General features: G+C 39.5%; 1 protein-coding gene across 1 annotated transcript in view; it reads left to right on the top strand.

The window, feature by feature from the left end:
- Positions 1 to 312: 312 nt before the first annotated feature.
- The window catches only part of SCN8A (sodium voltage-gated channel alpha subunit 8), a 122,153-nt gene continuing 102,181 nt past the window's right edge, over positions 313 to 20,284 (top strand). The window contains 1 exon segment of the mRNA XM_045554882.1: positions 313 to 588. Within this exon segment, the coding sequence (XP_045410838.1) occupies positions 313 to 588 (276 nt within the window).

Below are 20,284 nucleotides of genomic sequence, written 5' to 3'. Positions count from 1 at the left end.
TAAACATATAATAAATCCTAGACACTCAGGAGATTCCTATCTTTTCATCTGCCTCACAGACCATTCCCCTGAGGGGTAGCTATGAACATCACCTAGTCCATTCATGCCACAGATTTTCTGAAAAGAAAAATAACCATATCATGGAAGAAACTGTGTGTTGCAAAGGTTCTGAATAAAGCTTGCAAGTGAGATGGTTTAGTCTGGCCTCTTTTTAGAGCAGTGATTGATTAATGCTGTCTGTGTTGCTGTTTCTTCCAGAGCTGACCTGTCCTGGACGCAGCATAACTAACGAAGCTGCTGCAGGATGAGAAGATGGCAGCGCGGCTGCTCGCACCACCAGGCCCTGATAGTTTCAAGCCTTTCACCCCTGAGTCGCTGGCAAACATCGAGAGGCGCATTGCTGAGAGCAAGCTCAAGAAACCGCCAAAGGCTGATGGCAGTCATCGGGAGGACGATGAGGACAGCAAGCCCAAGCCAAACAGTGACCTGGAAGCAGGGAAGAGTTTGCCTTTCATCTATGGGGACATCCCCCAAGGCCTGGTTGCAGTTCCCCTGGAGGACTTTGACCCATACTATTTGACACAGAAAGTGAGTTGGAGGAGGAGCAGCAGCTGCAGATACCGGTTTCCTAAGAGGCTTGGGGGAGATGGGAGAGAAAGAACTGTCTCTTTGCCAAAGTTTGGATAAGTAGCTAACCTTTTGTTTCAGTTCTGGTTTATGGGGATTATTTTCATTTTAATTGATACTGAGGGTCGTTTGTGGATCTTGGCAATTGTCAACTCTATTAATAAGACTTCTGTTTTTGGCTCTAGGCCAGATCAGAAAAAGAGGACATAAATGAAATAGGGCTGTTTGATAGAGTCTAAAAAAGATGGGATAGTAAAGGGTGGTACAGCCTTGCAGAATCTCTCTCAAACACACATTCAAAATTCTGTCTTTAAATATGAAGATGATGTTGCTATTGTGACATGAGCAGAGCCTTTTGATAATATGGTAGAGAAGATGGATTTGTTCTCGTTTAGCCCCCTTTGTGACACTGGATCATAGCTATTGGGGATAGGAATAGAATAGAGTACAAAACTGGGCCAGTAAGAGAGACTCTAGGTCATTGGCCTTGTTACATAGTTGTCTGGGTTGATTCTTGCAACACTGATTCTTGCAATAGAGTCAGTTCTGTTATTCTTGCTAGTAGGGAGCACAAGTAAAAGAAATATTAATCTTCATTTGGCCAAGGATTTCAAACTTCCTGAACAAATATATTTGAGCAAATCTTGGTTTCTTTCTCATGATTATCATCTGAAACAAGGCAACAAATGGAGAAACAAAGCCTCCTGGAAGATCCGCCAGCTACTAGTTAGCCATTGAATCCTGAGGACTGACATCAGACACAGTTTTAGGGGACCCCTCATTGACAGATATCATTTAAAGAATTAGATGGATAAGTTTTTCTGGATGAGGGGGGAAATGGCTTTGTGTAATTATATATTTACAAATACAAAGCTTAACTAAACTGCTTTTGTTAACAAAACTTCCCTTAACTAAATTGCCTTCCGTTCTTTCAGTTTTGTCAGAAATTTCATCTTCTTTGGCTTAATAATGGAACAGAAGTAAGACCAGGCCAATAGATCTCTTAACTTAGCTATAGTTGTGGAGGCATTTTTAGTTCAGGATGACAAAAGCAATTAAGACATTCTATACACAAAATGGTCCTTTATCCATGTACTTCTGTTGCAGCTCAGGATAGAGACATAATAGGAAAAAGTAGAACCTATAGTCTTTATCTTCCATGGTGGAATCTAGAAAGTCTAAGGAACAAAACATGATGTGATATAAAGAACAGTAGATTGGAAGTAAGAAATCCTGACTCTATCATAACTCACCATGTTTATTATTTACATTTTTCTTTTTTAGTAAATATGTTGCCCAGGCTACCACAAATAATTTATGGGGAAATAAATAAAGGCAAAAAACCTTCTCAAAACTAATTAATAACTTTTAGCAAGTCACTTCATCTCTTTGGGCCTAAACTATTTTTTTTTACTCAAATGCAAATTAAATTTCTTTTTTTTTTAATTTCAGCTTATTATGGGGGTACAAAAGTTCAGGTTATATATATTGCCCATGTCCCGCCCATCCCCCTGAGTCAGAGCTTCAAGCGTGTCCATTCTGCAGACAGTGCGCTATTAAGCCTGACTTAAGATATGAAAAATATATAGAGGTATTAGTTGTCAGATCCCCCTTTCCTCCATATACATTTTCCCCTGGTTCCTGCCCTATAGACAGCTTCCTTCCATTCCCAGTGCATCAGATCCCAGTGGCCTGGCTTGGGAGTGAGGACTCATCAAAGAGAGCAGGCCTCTGGCCCTGATGGGTGTCGTTCCTTGGATAGGCCAAACTGTTGTTGTTGGAGCTCCATCAGGAGACTGGCTCTTCATGTTGGAAACTCTGGCTTTAGCCTTTGGCCTCACCACAAGGGTAAATTGTTCCTGAAAAGGGTAACCTTAATTATATTTTGGTTTGTAATCTTTTTAAAAAATTTTAATATGCCACCATGCAGAAAAGTTCATAAAACATAAATGATTACAGACTAACACCATGTCAACAAAGAGCATTGCTAGCATATCAGAAGTATTAATTATACTTTTAAATGAAGGATTCTTCAGTTGATTAAAAATAATATGCTTGCTCAAGTTTACTTGCAGATCTTCACTGGCATTACTAATACTTCCGTAGGGGTGGAAAAACTCCACCAGCACCCTCTTAGGGTCCCAGTTGGGTCTGGGAATTAAATTGACATAGCATAGATTAACAGGAGAAAAGCATAGTGCAAGCTTTACGTGGCATGGGAGCCCTTATAAAGAAGTGAAGATCCAAAGAAGAAGCAGTAATAGTCAGTGACTTATATACTGAATTGGACAAAAAATCGTAAGGTGTGAAGAAGCAACTAAATTACTTGAGGAGGCTTAAAAGATCAGAGATATTCTAACAAGGTATTAGAATACAGTATTCTCTCAGTCTCACTTTCTAGTCCTTGAAGATAAAGATGTTGCTTTTCCTTCTAATACAGAGAGTGTCTTTCACATGGGAATTTCATCTTCTGCTCTTAAGAAACAACAAGAAGGTCAGAATGATTTTTTTGCACCTGCTGTTTTTCAAATGTCTTAACTCAAATAGTCTGTATGCCAGAATAGTATATTTTAACCCTTTGACTTCTTACTAACTAGGCTTTTTACTGGGCTAAATTAGCAAGGCCGCTCCTTCAAGAAAGCACACTGGGAATTAACCCACAAATCAAAAAATTATAAGGGTAGAAATGACTTTAAGAGGACATTCCTTTCTGTTTGTTTTTCAAGGGCTGCCTTAAATAATTTCTGGCAAAATAGAATCTCTTTTCTTTGTTAAATGATACAAGTGGAATCCTTTATCTTTTCCTCATAGGTCTTGTTTTCTAAGTGGTTAATCATCTCTGTGACTATCATAGAAACTTGTTTCTCATTTCCTTCCCTCTTTCTTTTTTGGGGTAAGAGAGAACTAGTTTTCTGTTAGTAAAGTTCTGGTTTCATCCCATTGTGGATTTCACATTCCCAAGGGACATAGGGCCCTAAAAATTACATATCACATTTTGAAGATACTGTTGTTTATTCCAGCTGGTGCTAGTTTGGCTCTCGTAAGCTTCTGAAGTCCTTGTTGGGTTTCACACTGATCTCTCCAGCTGGTCGCTGCCAACAACCTGGATCATCCTCTCTGAATTGCCTCAGACCTCTTAATGCTACAACTTTACATTTTCTTTGCCTCTTGGTATTTTGTTCTAATGTCTCCTTTCATTGGCTTTATTGTTTTTCAACTATTTGTTACAAATAATTGAATTTAAGGAACATTTAAAATTTTTATTTATTTAATTTATAAAATAGGTAATACATTTTCATGGTTAAAAATTTAAAAGTATTTGGTAAAAAGTTTCCCTTTTACATCTGCCCACTTCCTGTCTCCTACACAGGTAACCACTGATAGTAGTATCTTCCAGAATTTATATGTATGCAAGCAAACAAAAATGTATTTTAAGGAACTTGAACTCTCCTAAAAACCTTTATTCTTGGTTTTCTTCCTACTGTTTTCTTAAGCCTATTGAAGTCTTAATTTTGTTATTTATTTTTCTTCTTTTATACTATGGAATCTTAAGTTTTATCGATGTTAATTGTCAATTCATTTCTCCCCCTCCACTGCTTTTTAAGTGATTTTTAGTGAAAAATTAAGGACTTTTTCTGTATTGCTGAAAGTGTTTCTTTATCTTCACTACAAAAATTAGTCTCCAATGCTTAATTTTAAATTAATTTTTGTTGAATTTTAAATGGCCATATATATTCCTGATACAATTACTTAAGTGGGCAGCAAGCAACTCTGTGGATTAAGATGAAAGAAGGCCTTCAGAGTTGACTTCTATCCCTTTCCCATTTCTTAGAACTGACAAATGATATATGTGTCCCTTTTATTTAATGGGTATACCCTCCTATAAGAAAGTCCTATAAACAGAAATCCAGATTATAGGATTGATTGATGTGTCTTTAAATAGGGCACATTCGTATTGCATTAAAAAAATATAGGGGCCGGGTGCGGTGGCTCACGCCTGTAATCCTAGCACTCTGGGAGGCCGAGGCGGGTGGATCGCTCAAGGTCAGGAGTTCAAGACCAGCCTGAGCAAGAGCGAGACCCCGTCTTTACTAAAAATAGAAAGAAATTATATGGCCAACTAAAAATCTATATAGAAAAACTTAGCCGGGCATAGTGGCGCATGCCTGTAGTCACAGCTACTCGGGAGGCTGAGGCAGTAGGATCGCTTAAGCCGAGGAGTCTGAGGTTGCTGTGAGCTAGGCTGACGCCACGGCACTCATTCTAGCCTGGGCAACAAAGCGAGACTCTGTCTCAAAAATAAAATAAAATAAAATAAATAAAATAAAAAAATATATATGGCTTCCCAAAGTTCAGTTTACCTTCAACTTTTCATATGTACCTTTTCCTGCAAAGTGGAATCCACTTAGAATTGTAGAAAATTATAATTTGGTAGCCTCAGACATCATCTAGTTCAGCCTCTTCGTTTTATAAATTTTATGAGGTGAAGTACATACTTTGTCAAAAGCCAACACTGTTGGTAATAGAACCAAGACTAGAACTCTTGTCTCCTAACTCTATATTCATTAGAACATATTTCTAGTTCCCCTTTTCTCAGTTTTCATTAAGTAATCTTCAGCCTCAGTTGGCTCAGTTCTTCTGAAACTGGACAGGCAACATATAGAAAGAAAAATAAGCTCCTTTTTCATTTACATCCCTGATAATCCCTGTGGTTTATAGGACAGGTCCTAAATAGTACAGTGCTTCTGGGGGGAGGATGGTATTCATGTTAGCCCCAGTATTGTATCTTCTCCAGTGAAGGAGCTCCAAGTTGTCAAGTAGCCCTAGACAAGCTATCCCAGGTACTTGGCCTCATTGTGTGCTGCGATCGTTCAGCTGGACATGTGACCTTGAGGCAATTTACTTAACCTCTCCACCTATTGTTACTTTTTAAAAGAAGATTACTTCCCACCTACCACAGTCCATCCCCAGCCAACAGCAGAATGGTATATAGTCATGTATCACTTAACAACAGGATGCATTCTGAAAAATGTATTGTCAGGCCATTTTGTTCTTGTATAAGAGCATCACAGAGTGCACTTACACAAACCTAGATGGTATAGACCACTACACACCTAGGTTGTATGGGATAGCCTATTGCTCCTAGGCTACAAACCTGTACAGCATGTTACTGTACTGAGTGCTGTAGGCAATTGTAATGCTAAGTATTTGGTATCTAAATATATCTAAGTGTGGAAAAGGTAGTGCATTGCGTCACAGCCATGACATTACGGTGGCTTACAAGGTCACTAAGTGATAGGAATTTTTCAGCCCCATTGTAATCTTATGGGACTACTGTCAAATATGCAGTCCATCTTTGACCAAAACATCATTATGCGGGTGTGATTGTGGTGGAAAAAGCACCTAACTGGGAATATAAAACCTTGATTTTAGTTCCAGCTTTGCCTCTTGTTGTCCCTTGGCAAAATTACTTCAATTTCCTTACGTATAATATTTGCAAAATACAGTTGGACCTATATCTATAATGTATCTTTCTAGTTGTATTTCACACTTTTGCCTATCACATATTGTGTTTTAGCTGTGGCAAACTACTTTGTTTCCTTAGTGTCACACCCCTCCCCTTCTGATCTCCATCCCCTCTTGACCTTTTGATATTCTACCCATTTGTCTAGGCCCAGCCCAGAGGCCTCTTGCCTTACAGCCTAACTTGAGTCTCCTATACCAGAACTGATTGCTTCTCCTGAATTTTTATAATACAGTAAGATCTTCAGTCCCACCTAGGATAAGAAGTTGGTTTCAGGTTTTACTCAGGTTAGGTGTGAGAGGGCACAACAATGTTTATTTCCCCAACAATGTTTATTTTCTCCTTACCTCACTATATTAGTGCCATCAGCTTCCTCAAATGAAGAACTTTTAAGTGATACACACTCTCTTCCTCTCTCTCTCTATCTCTATCTCTCACTCTCCTATGAGCCCCTCGTGGAAAATCCTTGGCAAGTGTATTTTGACACACTTTCAACAGGTATGCAAGATAGAGATAATCTGTTAAAGGAAGATTTGTGTTCAATTAGGTGTGATTACTAATCAGTTGTTGCCTGCTTTTGCACAATAAGCCTAGATGCTGCTTTCTGTTTTAAATAAAAACTACATATTTTAATACTTTGATTTATTTTGTTAAAAATTTTTTTCCCAACGATATAAGAAAACAAAATGATGTTTCGGTTATTTTTTTTACCGAAGCAAATTGAGGCAAGTGCTTGTGAGCCATTGGGGGGCAGGGGATGGATTACTGATGGGCATGTGTGGATTCTTATCCATGTTCCAAGTATGGTTACCTAGAGGGAAAGGGATTTAATTAAGCATTCCTAAATCGGGTTCCTCTTTCATAGCCCTAGCAATAGATCAAGAGTTGGGAAATCTTTTTTCCGATCCCATCCCCATCTAATTCAAGGTGATCTCAAGGCATGCCATTTCACCATTTAGGGTTTCAATTTCCCCAATCTAGAAAATGAAGATTATGCTAATAGCTAATATCGCATGTATTTTACAGGGTTGTTGTAAAGACCATTTCTAGACTACTCTGTGTAAAACAAAACAGCCTATTGCCCCAACCCTACTTCATTTTTCTCTGTAGCACTTAACACCTGACATATAATATACTTATTTGTTTATTATTCATCTTCTTGTATCATCAACTGAAGCAGTGCCTGCCCTATAGTAAGCACACAGTCAGTATCTGTTGAATGAATTAATTAATCTTCTGAGATAATGCATATGAAAATATTGCTTTTCTAAGTGCTGTGGACATGAAAGGTGACATTATGATTTTTTTCCCAATGAAAAATTTTCCTGTCTTCCAAAATGAACTAAACTCTAGGGGAAAAAAGGCTGATTACCAATATTTCTTCCTTTTTCAAAGAATTAGTTTCATTTAAGAGTTGAGGAGTTGGATCAGGAAATAGGTTTTCTGATATTTTAGAGATATTTTCAGAGGACTGGGTAACTGTTGTTAAATGCCACCAGTCTTGTCACTCCTCTTGTGAAACCTTAGAATTAGAAAGGACTTTATAAAAGGTCATTAGGTAGCAACCTCTACCTACTGCTTGAATCTCTTCCTAGTTTATTGATGACAAGTGAGTATCATACAAAAGATGTTATTTCCTGAATATTCTAAGTCCTTCGGTCATGTCCATTGTTATTAAGTGTTTTTATTTTTCTCAGCTGTGTCAATTATGTTGCCCTCCCTATATGAACTGACTTTAAGGGAAAAGAGAGAAACTGGTATAGAATATGTACCAGTTTGGGTCGCCTCGTATAAAATGTGATTACTTTATTCAACAAATATTTCTTGAGTACTTCCTGTATGTGAGGCATACTGTTCTCTTGAAGGAAACAAAGATTAAAGTCCATTCTTTACCCCTAAGTAACTTATAACATGGTAGCATATAGTGTGATATCACTTTTGACAAGAGGGCCCCAGGATGATTTCATAATAAGAGGAGTATTTGAATTAGGCCTTGGATTTTATTTTATTTTTTTAAATTTTTTATAACGGCTCCTAGACTTTAGAGAGTGGTATTTTAGAAAGGAGGGACAGACTCACATTCTAGGCAGAACTACGCATGAACAGAGGCTCAGAGAGAAGAGTGTAGGACATGAAAGAAAAAGCCAGCTCATCTAGTTTGCTTGCAATGTGGGGAAGTAGCCAAGGAGCAGAGGGAGGTATGGCTGGGAGAGGGGAGTTGGAGCCAAGGCAGAGGGGGCTTAGACTGCTAGAAGTTTGGTCTTTACTTGATAATGATAATGATACATGCATTAATAGAGATAATATGGTCCAGCTATTAATAGTTTAGACCAAACTTGGAGAATCTAGAAGACTCAAAGGTTACATGTTCTCTCAAATATTCAGTATCTTAAATAGGTCTTTAGCAAGTACTAAATTATAATCTTTAAAAGGACCCATAATGCAGATATTCTCAGTTGTTTAAAAGCCAGTGTTGTCGCTCTGTTAAGAGAGTTGGCCAGTGTTGGATTTTTACACAGGCAGGAGCCCAATATATTTTAGCATTAGTGTGAGCTATAGGGGTGCCTAAATCACTAAGTTGTGATTCCACAGTTCTGAGCCATGTAGTATGTAAGAGACAGCTTTTACCTGTACTCTAGGATGTGTGTTATTAGCTAATCACCTCAGCCATAAAATTCCACTGATCGGTAATTGTAGGAACTAGTCTCTGTTTGTTTCCCCAGAGTGTGAATTGTGAAATCTTCTTATCCTAATAAAAATTGACCTGTTGAATGGGGGTTAATAATGACCTTTTAAATGTTAGAGAATGTCCCAGGATTACAATGATATTGATCACCTTCTGAGAATAATTAAACATATTTTAAGTCTTTTCTTCAGGAGAATAAGACTGTGTCATTAAACAGGGATATTTCTCTCACTATTTCAAAATTCACAAACAAGTTGTAAATATTTCTTTACATATAACCTTGTCTGACACAATTTAAGATTAGAATTGTCCCACTGTATGACAATTTCTGCCAACTCTGATTCTACCAGTAGAATTTTTGATATAAGCACTGAGGATGCACTCCTATTCCAGACACTTTGTTGAGGGTACAAAGTTTGGCCTATGGAACCAAGTTGGAATAAAAGATTCCTCTAATTTCAGAGGACAGGGTGCCCTATCTACAGTTTGAGATCAATCCCTCTCCCCTGCGCCTTTCTACCTCCTCCGGAACTTCATGCTTTTGGTTATCCTTTCTCTTTTCCTTCCCATATTCATTCCTTTCCCTCAGCCTATAAACATATTCAGAGCCTTGACTTCGTATCCTTAGCTAGTCTAATCTCTTCTCATGCCATTGAAACTTGTAAAGAGGAGCCTTTACTTACCACCTACATATCTCCCACCCTGCTCCTTCAACCTTGCACCCTGATTGCATCCTCACCTCTCTCATGACATTCTTAAGATCTTCCCAATAAGGTCTCAAATTGCCAAGTCTAAGATATTTTTTAAGTTCTTATCTCACTAACCTCTGCTGTATTTGACACTGTGAATTGTGCCGGTTCTTGCAGCTCTTTACTTCCTTGGTCTAATTTTCCTTATATCTCAGATTCTTCCTTCTCTTTCTCTTTCATTTCTTCCACCTTTCTCTTAAATGTTAATATTCCCCCTCACTCAATCCTTGGCCCATGCTCCTCTCATTTGGCATGGTGTCCCTGGGTGATTTCATCCAGGCTCTCTGTAGCGGGACTCCTGACTCGATAGCTGCAGCCTGGAATGTTCCTTAAATATTCAACACATTGCCAGTCTTCTCTCTCTGGATTTCCCACAGATAACTCAGTGTGTTCAAAATTGAACTCATTTTCTTCCCCTTAAACTTGCTTATCCTCTTTTCTCTGCTATCCTAGTTGATGGCATCACCAAGATTCTGGGTATCATTATTGACTTCCCATTTTCTACAGTCCCTGAGGATCTAGTGTTAGGGAAATCTCAGTACAGCCAGGTTTCAGTTCCAGGGATGTTTGAATGCAGCCTTTGTGGTCTTTCTCCCATGCCATGCTGTCTCTGTAGACTTTATTGCAGAATGGTTTTTTGTTTTTGTTTCCCACTATTATTTTTAGAGAGTTTTCTATGATTTTGCTTTGCCTCAATACAGAATGAGTACAGTGAGCTCTCTGTATCTGTGCATTCTGCATTCATGGAGTCAACCAACCTCAGCTTGAAAATATTTAGGAAAAAAGGAAACATGTCTGTACTGAACATGTACGGACTTTTTTTCTTGTCATTATTCCCAAAACATTACAACAGGAATTTACGTAGCATTTACATGTTTACAAAAATACATTTGTATTAGGTATTATAAGTAATGTGGAGATGATTTAAAGTATATAGAAAGAGCCAGGTTTGGTGGCTCATGCCTGTAATCCTAGCACTCTGGGAGGCTGGAGGTGGGAGGATCACTTGAGCTCAGTAGTTTGAGACCAGCCTGAGTGAAAAAGAGTGAGACCCCATCTCTAGTAAAAATAGAAAAATTAGCCAGGTGTCATAGCTGTCCCAGCTACTCAGGAGGCTGAGGGAAGGAGGATCACTTGAGCCCAGGAGATTGTGGTTGCAGTGAGCTACGATGATGTCACTGCACTCTACCCAGGGTGACAGAGCGAGACTCTGTCTCAAAAATAATTAACTAAGTATATGGAAGGATTTGCATAGGTAATATGCAAATATTAAACCATTTTATATCAGGGATCGAGCATCTGTAGATTTTGGTATTTGTGGGAATCCTGGAACCAATCCCCCTGGATATTGAGAAACAACTGTATATTGGGTTTTTTTTTTTTAGTTCATTTGTTTCATATCATATCTTCAGCATGGTATCTGTGGCATAGAAAGAGTGAGAGGACTTTTCAAACTAAAATTAATGAATTTTTATGGGTAGATGAGCTAAGAGATAGAAAAGGTGACCATATAGTTTCAGTTGGGCACCTAGCAGAAAGCTGGATATATTATACATATAATGGTTATAGATTAGTTAATTTTAGCTATATCATTTCTTCATGTCTAAGAGATTCATTCGTACATTCATCAAATATGTATGAACTATCTACCTTGTGCCAGATAGGCATCATATTATATGGTGTGCTTGCTAAGCTGAGAAAGTAACAGCAGATGGAAGATAAACTCCTGCGCTTTATGGATCTCAGGGTCCAGTGAGAGAGACTGATATGTAAACAAAGATGACAATATTCTGTGTTAACTGCGCTCATAGAAGTAAGTACAAGTGTTGTGGGGATATATAGGAGGTTAGGCTAATCCTGTTTGAGAGAGTTGAATGGGCTTAAATGTTTGAGCTGGACCTTAAAAAAAATTTTTACCTGTCAGAGAAGAGAAGAAACAATACATACAGGTATTTATGTTCAGGTATGAAGAACAGTACATGCAAAGGCTGAGAAACGTGAAAAAGTCTGAATTGTTTAAAATACTGACTTTAGTTGTGACCAGAGCATAGGGGAGTGTGGTTTGGTAAGACAGGAGATAAAGCTTGAGAGGCAGGTTGGAGCCCAGTGTCTGTATACTAAGGAGTTTTTGTTTTCTCCCACCGTCAGAGTTCCCAGGTCTAAAATAACCTCTGGGTTTTGAGCCAGTGCAGCCTGGCAGCTACTCTGAACTCTTGCTCTGGCTTGTGTACAAGTATCCTGCTGGCTTGTGCCAAGTGTGTGAATACTAATTAACATGAATGTCAGCCCTTAGAGTCTTCTAATGGCCACCCCATGTTTAGAGCCAAAGAGCAGGAGCAGCCATAGTGTGTGGTGGCAGCAGCAGCATCATAACCACATTTATTGAGTGTTTATTCTGTGCCAGCCACTCTGTGAAGGACTTCTTGTGATCTTTCATTTAATCCTCACAACAACCTGATAAAGTAGGTACTATTTATCATTATTCCTATTTTATCAATAAGAAAACTGAACCTTAGTAACCTTAAGTAAGTTGTCTAAGATTGTGATGGCTAATAAGCAGCAGAGCTGGGTCTTGAATCCAGGTCTATCTGGCCTCAAAAACTCTAAACCACTCTGCTCTGCTGCTTTCTAAGAGAGAAGAGTGAGAGTAGATTATAGAATATGAATTCAGTAAAGAGAAGGGTTAATGTGCTTTACATAATAAGCCTGCATTTTGCTCTACCCTAGAGCAGCTGCAGTCTGTGCTCCCTAAGAGGGTAAAGAGGAGGAGGATCAAAGGCAAATTCATATTGAAGGACAGTGAGGAAGAGTAGCCGTGGAGGAGGTTCAGACCTGCTCTGCCCTGGGGAGCAGCATCGTGCTGGCTCAGCGGCGAAGCAGGTGCATGGTGCTGCTGTTCTGCCAGGTGTGGCTTCCTGTGACCACGATGTTGGCGGAAAGGATGTCAGCTGCTCCAAATGTGGGTTGGAGGGCATGGGGTTACAAGGTCAAACCAAATGAGAAGGTGTATGCAGAAGCACCTGGAAAACTAAAGCCACAGACACATGTGGTGCTAGCATTGTCTTTATCAAGCTTAACCTGGGAAAAAGACCATCAACAGCTGCTGTGATCTCGGAGGCACATGCAGGGGGTTTTCGTTTTTGTGAGAGTTAGAGGGATTAAGTAGAAGAGACTCTTCATTGATCTAAGGGTTGGACCTGATAACCTGGTGTGGTAAAAAGAGTTCGGGACTAGACCTTAGTAACTTTCCCACTCCTCCTGCTCACTAGCTCTGTGACCTTAGTTTAGGCAGAGTACTTTGTGCTTGGTTTCTTACCTGTAAAATGAAGAGTTAGATTTGATTAATAGTTTTGAAGCTTTTAAAAATTGTAGTATGGCACAATAATTAAGAGTATAAGCTTTGTAGTTAGACTGCCTTTGTTCAATAGTAAATTTCTCCATTTAACAGCTTTGTGGTCTTGAGCAAGTTATTTAACCTCTCTCCCTCAATTCTATCATCTATAACATAGTACCTACCTGATAAAGTGGTTGCTATGAGACGATTGTTGTGTAAAGTGTCTTAGTAGGGTGCCTGCCACATAGTAAATGCGTAGTAAATGTTGAATATTATTTCTTCAAATAGACTCATAAATAAAATTATCAGTGACTAAAAAGGAATTTTTAAAATATGGGATGTAGAGGTCTCTTTTGCTCAGTTCTCAGTGCAGTAGCATAGAGTCTTGGAAGATGGTGGCTCTAAGTATTCATACTGTCCAAACAGAGGTACAAGCCTAGGGAAAAAGATTTTTGCCTGTGTCCTCATGTCCTGCATTCATTCAGTATTTCTAAGGGCAGCTGGGTAGTACCAGGATACAGGTATTCTAGAAATGCAATCCAGTTGTGCCTTTGCTGGAGCCTTTCCTGGGGCATATTAGGGATCTATAACTTGTATTGTGATTTTACTTGAGAAATCTGTTAGGCAGATTAGCGTTAAAGACATCAGGACTCTTTAACATGGTATAGTCATTTATTTCTGAACAACTTCCTAGCCTGATCTTTTTAGATTCTACATTATATTTTCCTTTATTAAAACAGGAAAATTTTAAAAAGTCACTTGTTTGTTGCCTGCTATATTGGCTGTATACATAGTAATTCAGAAGTGAACACCAGATTGCTGTTGATTAGTGGACAACTGGCCAGTTGCCTAGTTCAGAAGAGGCACATAAGTCTGGGAGAATAGGTATATATATTAGGTTTAGGCAGGCAAGAATTTAAGGCCAGAGAAGTCAGCTGAAAACAAAAGAGTCAGATAGTTCCAGAGATAAAAACAGTTAAGATTTAGGGTCCAGACTTGGGGGCAGTCATGAGTCAGTGCCAGTAACAGTTATAACCAGATGGACTCAAAGGATATTGGCTCCTAACTACCTTCTTGTAGATTAGCTAAATCTCTGAGCCCCTCAGTGTTCATTATAGCCAGAAGGTCATCAGATGCCTGCAGATTACCTTTGTCCTGATTGAGATGATGACCTCTCAGGAGCGGGAGGACCTGGTTGAGTGTCCCACAGCAAACCGAGGGCTGGATAATAAACCAGAGTATCCCACAGCAAACCAAGGGCTGGATAATAAGCCAGAGTGTCCCACAGCAAAGCAGGGGCTATAATAATAGAAGCTTTCTGCTCTGTGATATACTCCATCCCTGCACTGAGTACTCTTCTATGTAATGTTCTTTCATATTTACACGTCCTTTATTTTAATTTATACTTTTTGCATGGCTAAAAAAATTATTCCAATCTTGGGGTGGGGGTGGGGATATGCTCATAAGTTGGCTGCACTGCAGTACTGTGATAACGGTTTATTGTATTGCATTTACAGTATGCTAGGATTTGTTTGGTATGTATATGAATGTGCTTATACTTGGCCTTGTACAATGTCCCTTCCCCAAATTGTGGGCCCCAAAGAGAAGACATCTTACCCTGAGTTAGTAATGGCACTACTCCCACATTATGTGCTCCAAGCCCCGCACTGCTAATTAGAAATGAAAAGCCTGTGCTTTTCAGGAGGCTCATTTTATGCCGGCATGACACATTTATTAATACTCCATGCCATATCTTGTTAAGAGCTGTTCTACCACTCTTAATGGGCCTTGTGCTCAAACACATTCAGAGGCTGTTGTAACCTAATATTTCCCCTTCCCTTTTAACTCGTTTACTTCACAAAGATCTAATTTAAGACAGATTAGGTGAAATATTATTGGATTTCATGAGCACCAAGTGATTGTTACTTAAGAAGTAGTCTCATAAAAATCCAAAGCTTGCTGTCCTTCGTACTCCATTTGGGCTTTGAATGATCTGGCATCGGAGCACAGTGTTGAACAAGAGACAATGAGGCCAGGCACGGTGTGGCTCATGCCTGTAATCCTAGCACTCTGGGAGGCCGAGGCAGAAGGACTGCTTGAGCTCAGGAGTTCGAGACCAGCCTGAGGAAGAGCAAGACCCCATCTCTACTAAAAATAGAAAGAAATTAGCCAAACAACTAAAAATAGAAAAAATTAGCTGGGCATGGTGGTGTGTGCTTGTAGTCCCAGCTACCCGGGAGGCTGAGACAGAAGGATTGCTTAAGCCCAAGAGTTTGAGGTTGCTGTGAGCTAGGCTGACGCCATGGCATTCTAGCCCAGGCAGCAGAGTGAGACTCTGTCTCAAAAAAAAAAGAGAGAGAGAGACAGTGAATGTCATTTTGTGGATTCCCACCAGCAGCTTAACTGGAATTACAGAGGTTTAATCAGCCGTTCAAAAAATTTATTTATATCTATATTTTTAAAAAGCCACCCTATCACCAGTCATCCCTGTTCATTCTCTCTCCCATATTCACTGTTCTGCTCAGATGGGATAAAAGTAGGGGGAGACAGTGCTGGGGGCGGGGGTGCAAAGCATTATATGATACAGTTCTGCATGGAACTGCTCCGTGCTGCCCCCTGCTGACGTCATTACGGTTGCCAGGTAGTTACTGTCAAGCACTGTGGACATTGGACTTCACAGATTTGAACTTGAGGGATATAAACCAAGATATAATGTGAAAGAATAAATAATAATATGCTTTCTCCTTGAAAGTATGATTTTCTGCTTTGTTGTACTTAATCTTGGATGCTCTGTGAAGTTTCTAAATCATAGAACTGCAGGTATCAGAGCTGGAAAGGTCCTGGGCACGCCCATCAGGCAGCCCTCTCTTATTTTATAGATGAGGGAAATGAGATCCAGAGAGATGCATTGGCTCATTAGGCCACAAGCTAGGTAGAGGCAGGTGAAGGAGAACCCAATGCTTTAGGACGTGACCTCAGAGATGATCTGGTGGCTCCCAAAGCCTTGTGAGCACAGATTCCTGGATTCCTCTGCAGACTTATTTAATCAGAACTTCTAGAGGTGGGACTTATGAATCTGCATTTTTTAAAAAAGCTACTCAGATGGTTGTTATGTGACTAGTCTGGCCTTAGTCAGGAACTAGTATTAGTGTATCCTGTGGGCCAGATCAGCTCTGCCATCTGTTTTTGTATGGCCCGCGGGCTAAGAATGGCTTTTACATTCTTAATGGTTGGACATGTGGAAATTGTATGAAATTTAAATTTCTGTGTCCATAAAGTTTTATCAGAACACAGCCACTCTTATTTACATGTTGTGTGTGGCTACTTTTGCACCACAGTGACAGAGTTGAGAGGTTTTAACAGAGACTGTACAAAACCCACAAAGCCTACAAGGCTCCCAACATTTACTACCTGTTTACTACGTGTTCCTCTACAGATAAGGCTTGCTGGCGCTGGGCATACATTACTCTCTCTCTCATATAAGCACTGCAGACAGCAGTGTTAGAAGCAAAATCCCTAAGCTTTAAGTACTTGTGTTGGTCCAGACACCATCTTGCTTAATGCAAAAGATTTATGAAAATCTGCATGTAAATTATCTGTAAATCTATTTTAACAATAAAGTATGATTTATGGTAATGCAGCTTTCTACTAAAAGTATAGGGGATTCACCTTCATTTCAGGAGATTTAGTGTGGACTAGATATTTCTCTTTGAATAGAAAAAATGATCCCCTGTTTTTATACTTGATGAAGATATAGGATGTAAATATTTAGAGAGAGATGATGATAAATGATTTTTATTCTATGTGCAGCCTTCAGTACCCAAATTAATTATGACATTTCTACTTCACACATAAAATGTCTTTAATAGAGCCTTTCTACTTATGAAATCATAGTTTTAAAATACACTAAAGGTACTTAGTTTCCCTCAGGATCATTGGTCTCCCACTTGCCAACCCATCACTGATACTAATTCACAATCTTAGCTACCGCTTAGTTTTTCTTCAACCAAGGTGTAACAATTTCAATTTCCCAATGTCTTCCTTTTCTTTTTCCTCTTCTTTTCCCTCGCTTCAGTCAACACGAACATTTGTTCGTTAATCAATCAACAGACATTTATTGAGCACCTGGCATATGCCAGGTGCTGCGGGTGCTGATTCGGTGATAGGAAATACCCCCCATGGTAGCTCTCAACCTATATTTCCATCATAACCAAACTAAGAGACAAGAGAAATGGAAGATACAGAGTACCTTACTTTTTAAAATCCCATTGCCCATATCCTAAGGCAGGTAGGTGATTTTGTAAAGGCCTGGTCTGGTGGTTTTTAGGTCCTGAGACATGGGCCAGTGCTTCTTTCATTGTTGCTTTATGTTGTACCCCAGGGGCTCAAATTTCTCATTCACTAGAGAATGCATCCCCTACACCAGCTTCATTCTCTGCTATGTTGCCGCTAAACTGCATCCCAGTCTGGCACAGTAGAAGCTGTAGAGAGGCTGTAAGCTCAGCATAATATTCCCCTACGTTTTGCTACATGACCTTTGATAGGTGGTGTCCCTCTCCTGAGCTTTTGTAAAATGCATAGAGGATAATAATCCCTCCTTCACCCACACTTCACGGGAATCTTATGAGGTTGAATGAGGAGGTTGTTTAAAAGGCCTGGCATTTTCATAGAGGGAGTTGCTATAGAAATGCAGAGGGGTACAAGTACTTCAGAGAGGAAGTTTTGGGGAAGTCTTGGGCTGTTTGTTTCTTCGGGAAGTCAAGATATGGAAAGGCCGAAGGTTGGCCCTTAACCTGTTTCAGGCTAACCTCAGGTCTACTACTTCCTCTTGCTTTTGGGATTAGGTATCCTCTGCAGCATTCCCCACCAGAACCAGTGCACTCTAGTACAGGAAGAATATCATCACAGCACAGTATGAAACACTAGGGATGGTGCAGTGCATGTTTCCAGAATGCATAGGGCTCAATACCAGCATTGCTTTTCCACTGGGAAGAGAATAGCATGGCTCTGGCAGATTAGGAAAGGAAGGTATAGAAGATAAGGAGAAAAGAATTTAAAAAAAAAAAAAATCTGCCAACAACTATTTATTGGAAGCATGGGAGCTGAGCATTATGTTGGAACTGTGAGAGGAAGTGTAAGAGTGGTTTCTTCCTTCAAATAACTTAAAATCTAGTTGTAGAGGATGGAGTTTTAAAAAAGTATGGTGTTAGCTGTGGGGTTTTTCATAGATGACCTTTGTCAGATTACGGAAGCTCTCTTCTATTAATATTTGTAGTTGTTGTGTGTTTTTATTTATCACGAAAAGATGTTGGATTTTGTCAAATGCTTTTTCCGCACCTTTTAAGATGGTCATGTGGGTTTTCTCCTTTATTTTATTAATATGTTGTATTACATTGGTTGGTTTTTATGCTAAGCCATCTTTGCATTTCTGGGATAAATCCCACTTGGTCGTGGTCTAAAATCCTTTTTATATGCTGCTGGATTTGGTTTGCTGGTATTTTTGTTGAGGTTTTTTGTGTCTATATTCATAAGGGATATTAGTCTAGAGTTTTCTTTTCTTGTGATGTCTTTGTCTGGTTTTGTATCACGGTAACACCGGCCTTATAGAATGAGTTGAGAAATGTTCCCTTCTATTTTGTGGGAGAATTTGTTTAATTCATCTTTAAACATTTGGTAGAATTCATCAGTGAAACCATCTGGTCCTGGGCTTTTCTTTGTGGGGGCTCATTTTTTTAATACAAGGTACAGAAAAGTATTTATAGAACAATCCCATTTGAGAGAGAGACTTTTTAAGGGCGTATGTATGCCTGTATTTACAAAGAAAATTTCTGAAAGGATATACAAAAAACTAGCATCAAAGGTTATCATTGGGTAATGGGGTGGAACTAAGAAAAAAAGAACGAAGTTCTTTTTTTTTTTAAAAAAGTGCATATTACTCTAAATTTTAAAAATTAAAAACTACTTAAAATGACTATTTTTAAATGGCCATTTGCTCTCACTTACACAGTGAGGTACTAGAGCTGTGTATTTGCCACTGGCCTGTCTCCCAAGGGACCCACAGCCTAGTAGGCCCCTGTGTCCCTCTCCAGCGTCACAGTCTGCTCTCCCCCTTCCCTATTCTGTTCTCCATCAACACTGAATTACTTGTCAGTTCCATGAAAACAGCCCGCAGTTACGTGCTCTGGTTCTTTTGTACATGCTGTGTTGTTCCCTTTCCCTGCCATCCCTTCTCCCTTTATCGGCACAGTTAATTTCTCTTAATTCTTCTGTATCCTTTAAAATCCCTTCCAAATATTAGTTGCCTTCTTTTGTGAGCACCTCCCAGCTCATTCTCCTTTTTATTCCCCACCCAAAGGGAAAGAAAATCTCCCCCTCCTGCTACCTTTCATATTTTCGTTATTGAGCTTTGTGCTTACCCTGTGTCATAATCACTAGTTCACATATATGTCTTCCCTAAAAGTACAGTTTTATTTAATTTTGTGTCCCTCGGAAGCTTAGCACAATGCTTGGCACAGAAGAGTTGCTCAAAAATATTTTAATTCAGTTGAATCCAGGAGACAGGGCTTTCTGGGTAGAGTGAGCAATGTGAACAAGGTCAAAGTTATGAATTACTCTAACCTGTTCTGGGTGGATGAACCAGTTTGGCTAAATAGGAAGATGCATGTTGGGAAATAGGATTGGATGATTTTAGCAAGGCTGATGTTGGAGGCTCTTAAAAGCCAGATAGCCAAACTTGGTAGGTAAATATCAGTTGAATGGAGAACACTTCTCACTTCCTTCTGGCCTTTGCTCAAATCTCTCTTCAGTAGGCTTATCCTGACCACCTGCTTTAAAACCGCCACCGCCATTTCTCCATTCTCCCATCTTAACCCCAATATTATTTTTTTTAAGACACAGGGTCTTTCTTTGTCGTTCAGGCTGGAGTGCAGTGGTGCAATAGTAATGCATTGTAGCCTCAAACTCCTGGGCTCAAGTGATCCTCCCACCTCAGCCTTCCGAGTGGCTGGGACTACAGGCGCACACCACCACACCTGGCTAATTTTTCTATTTTTTGTAGAGATGAGGTCTCACTATGTTGCTCAGGCTGATCTCAAACTCCTGGCCTGAAGTGATCCTCCCACCTTGGGGTCTCTCCCAAAGTGCTAGGATTACAGGCCTGAGCCACTGCACCCAGCCTATTGATCTTCCTTTCCGTGGTCTTCCTCCTTTTTCCACAGTATTTCTAACCTTCTGTGTATCACATGCTATATAATTTACTTATTCATTATGTGTTTTTATTTATTGTCTGTCTTCCCCATTAGTATATAGACTCTCCAGGCCGGGACTGTCTTGTTCACTGGTAATTAATTCCCAAGCACGTAGAA

Source organism: Lemur catta, chromosome 6 (assembly GCF_020740605.2).
Source record: "Lemur catta isolate mLemCat1 chromosome 6, mLemCat1.pri, whole genome shotgun sequence".
NCBI classification, from domain to species: Eukaryota; Metazoa; Chordata; class Mammalia; order Primates; family Lemuridae; genus Lemur; species Lemur catta.
Note: the sequence above shows the minus strand (reverse complement) of the source record. Positions and strands in the feature narration are given on the sequence as shown.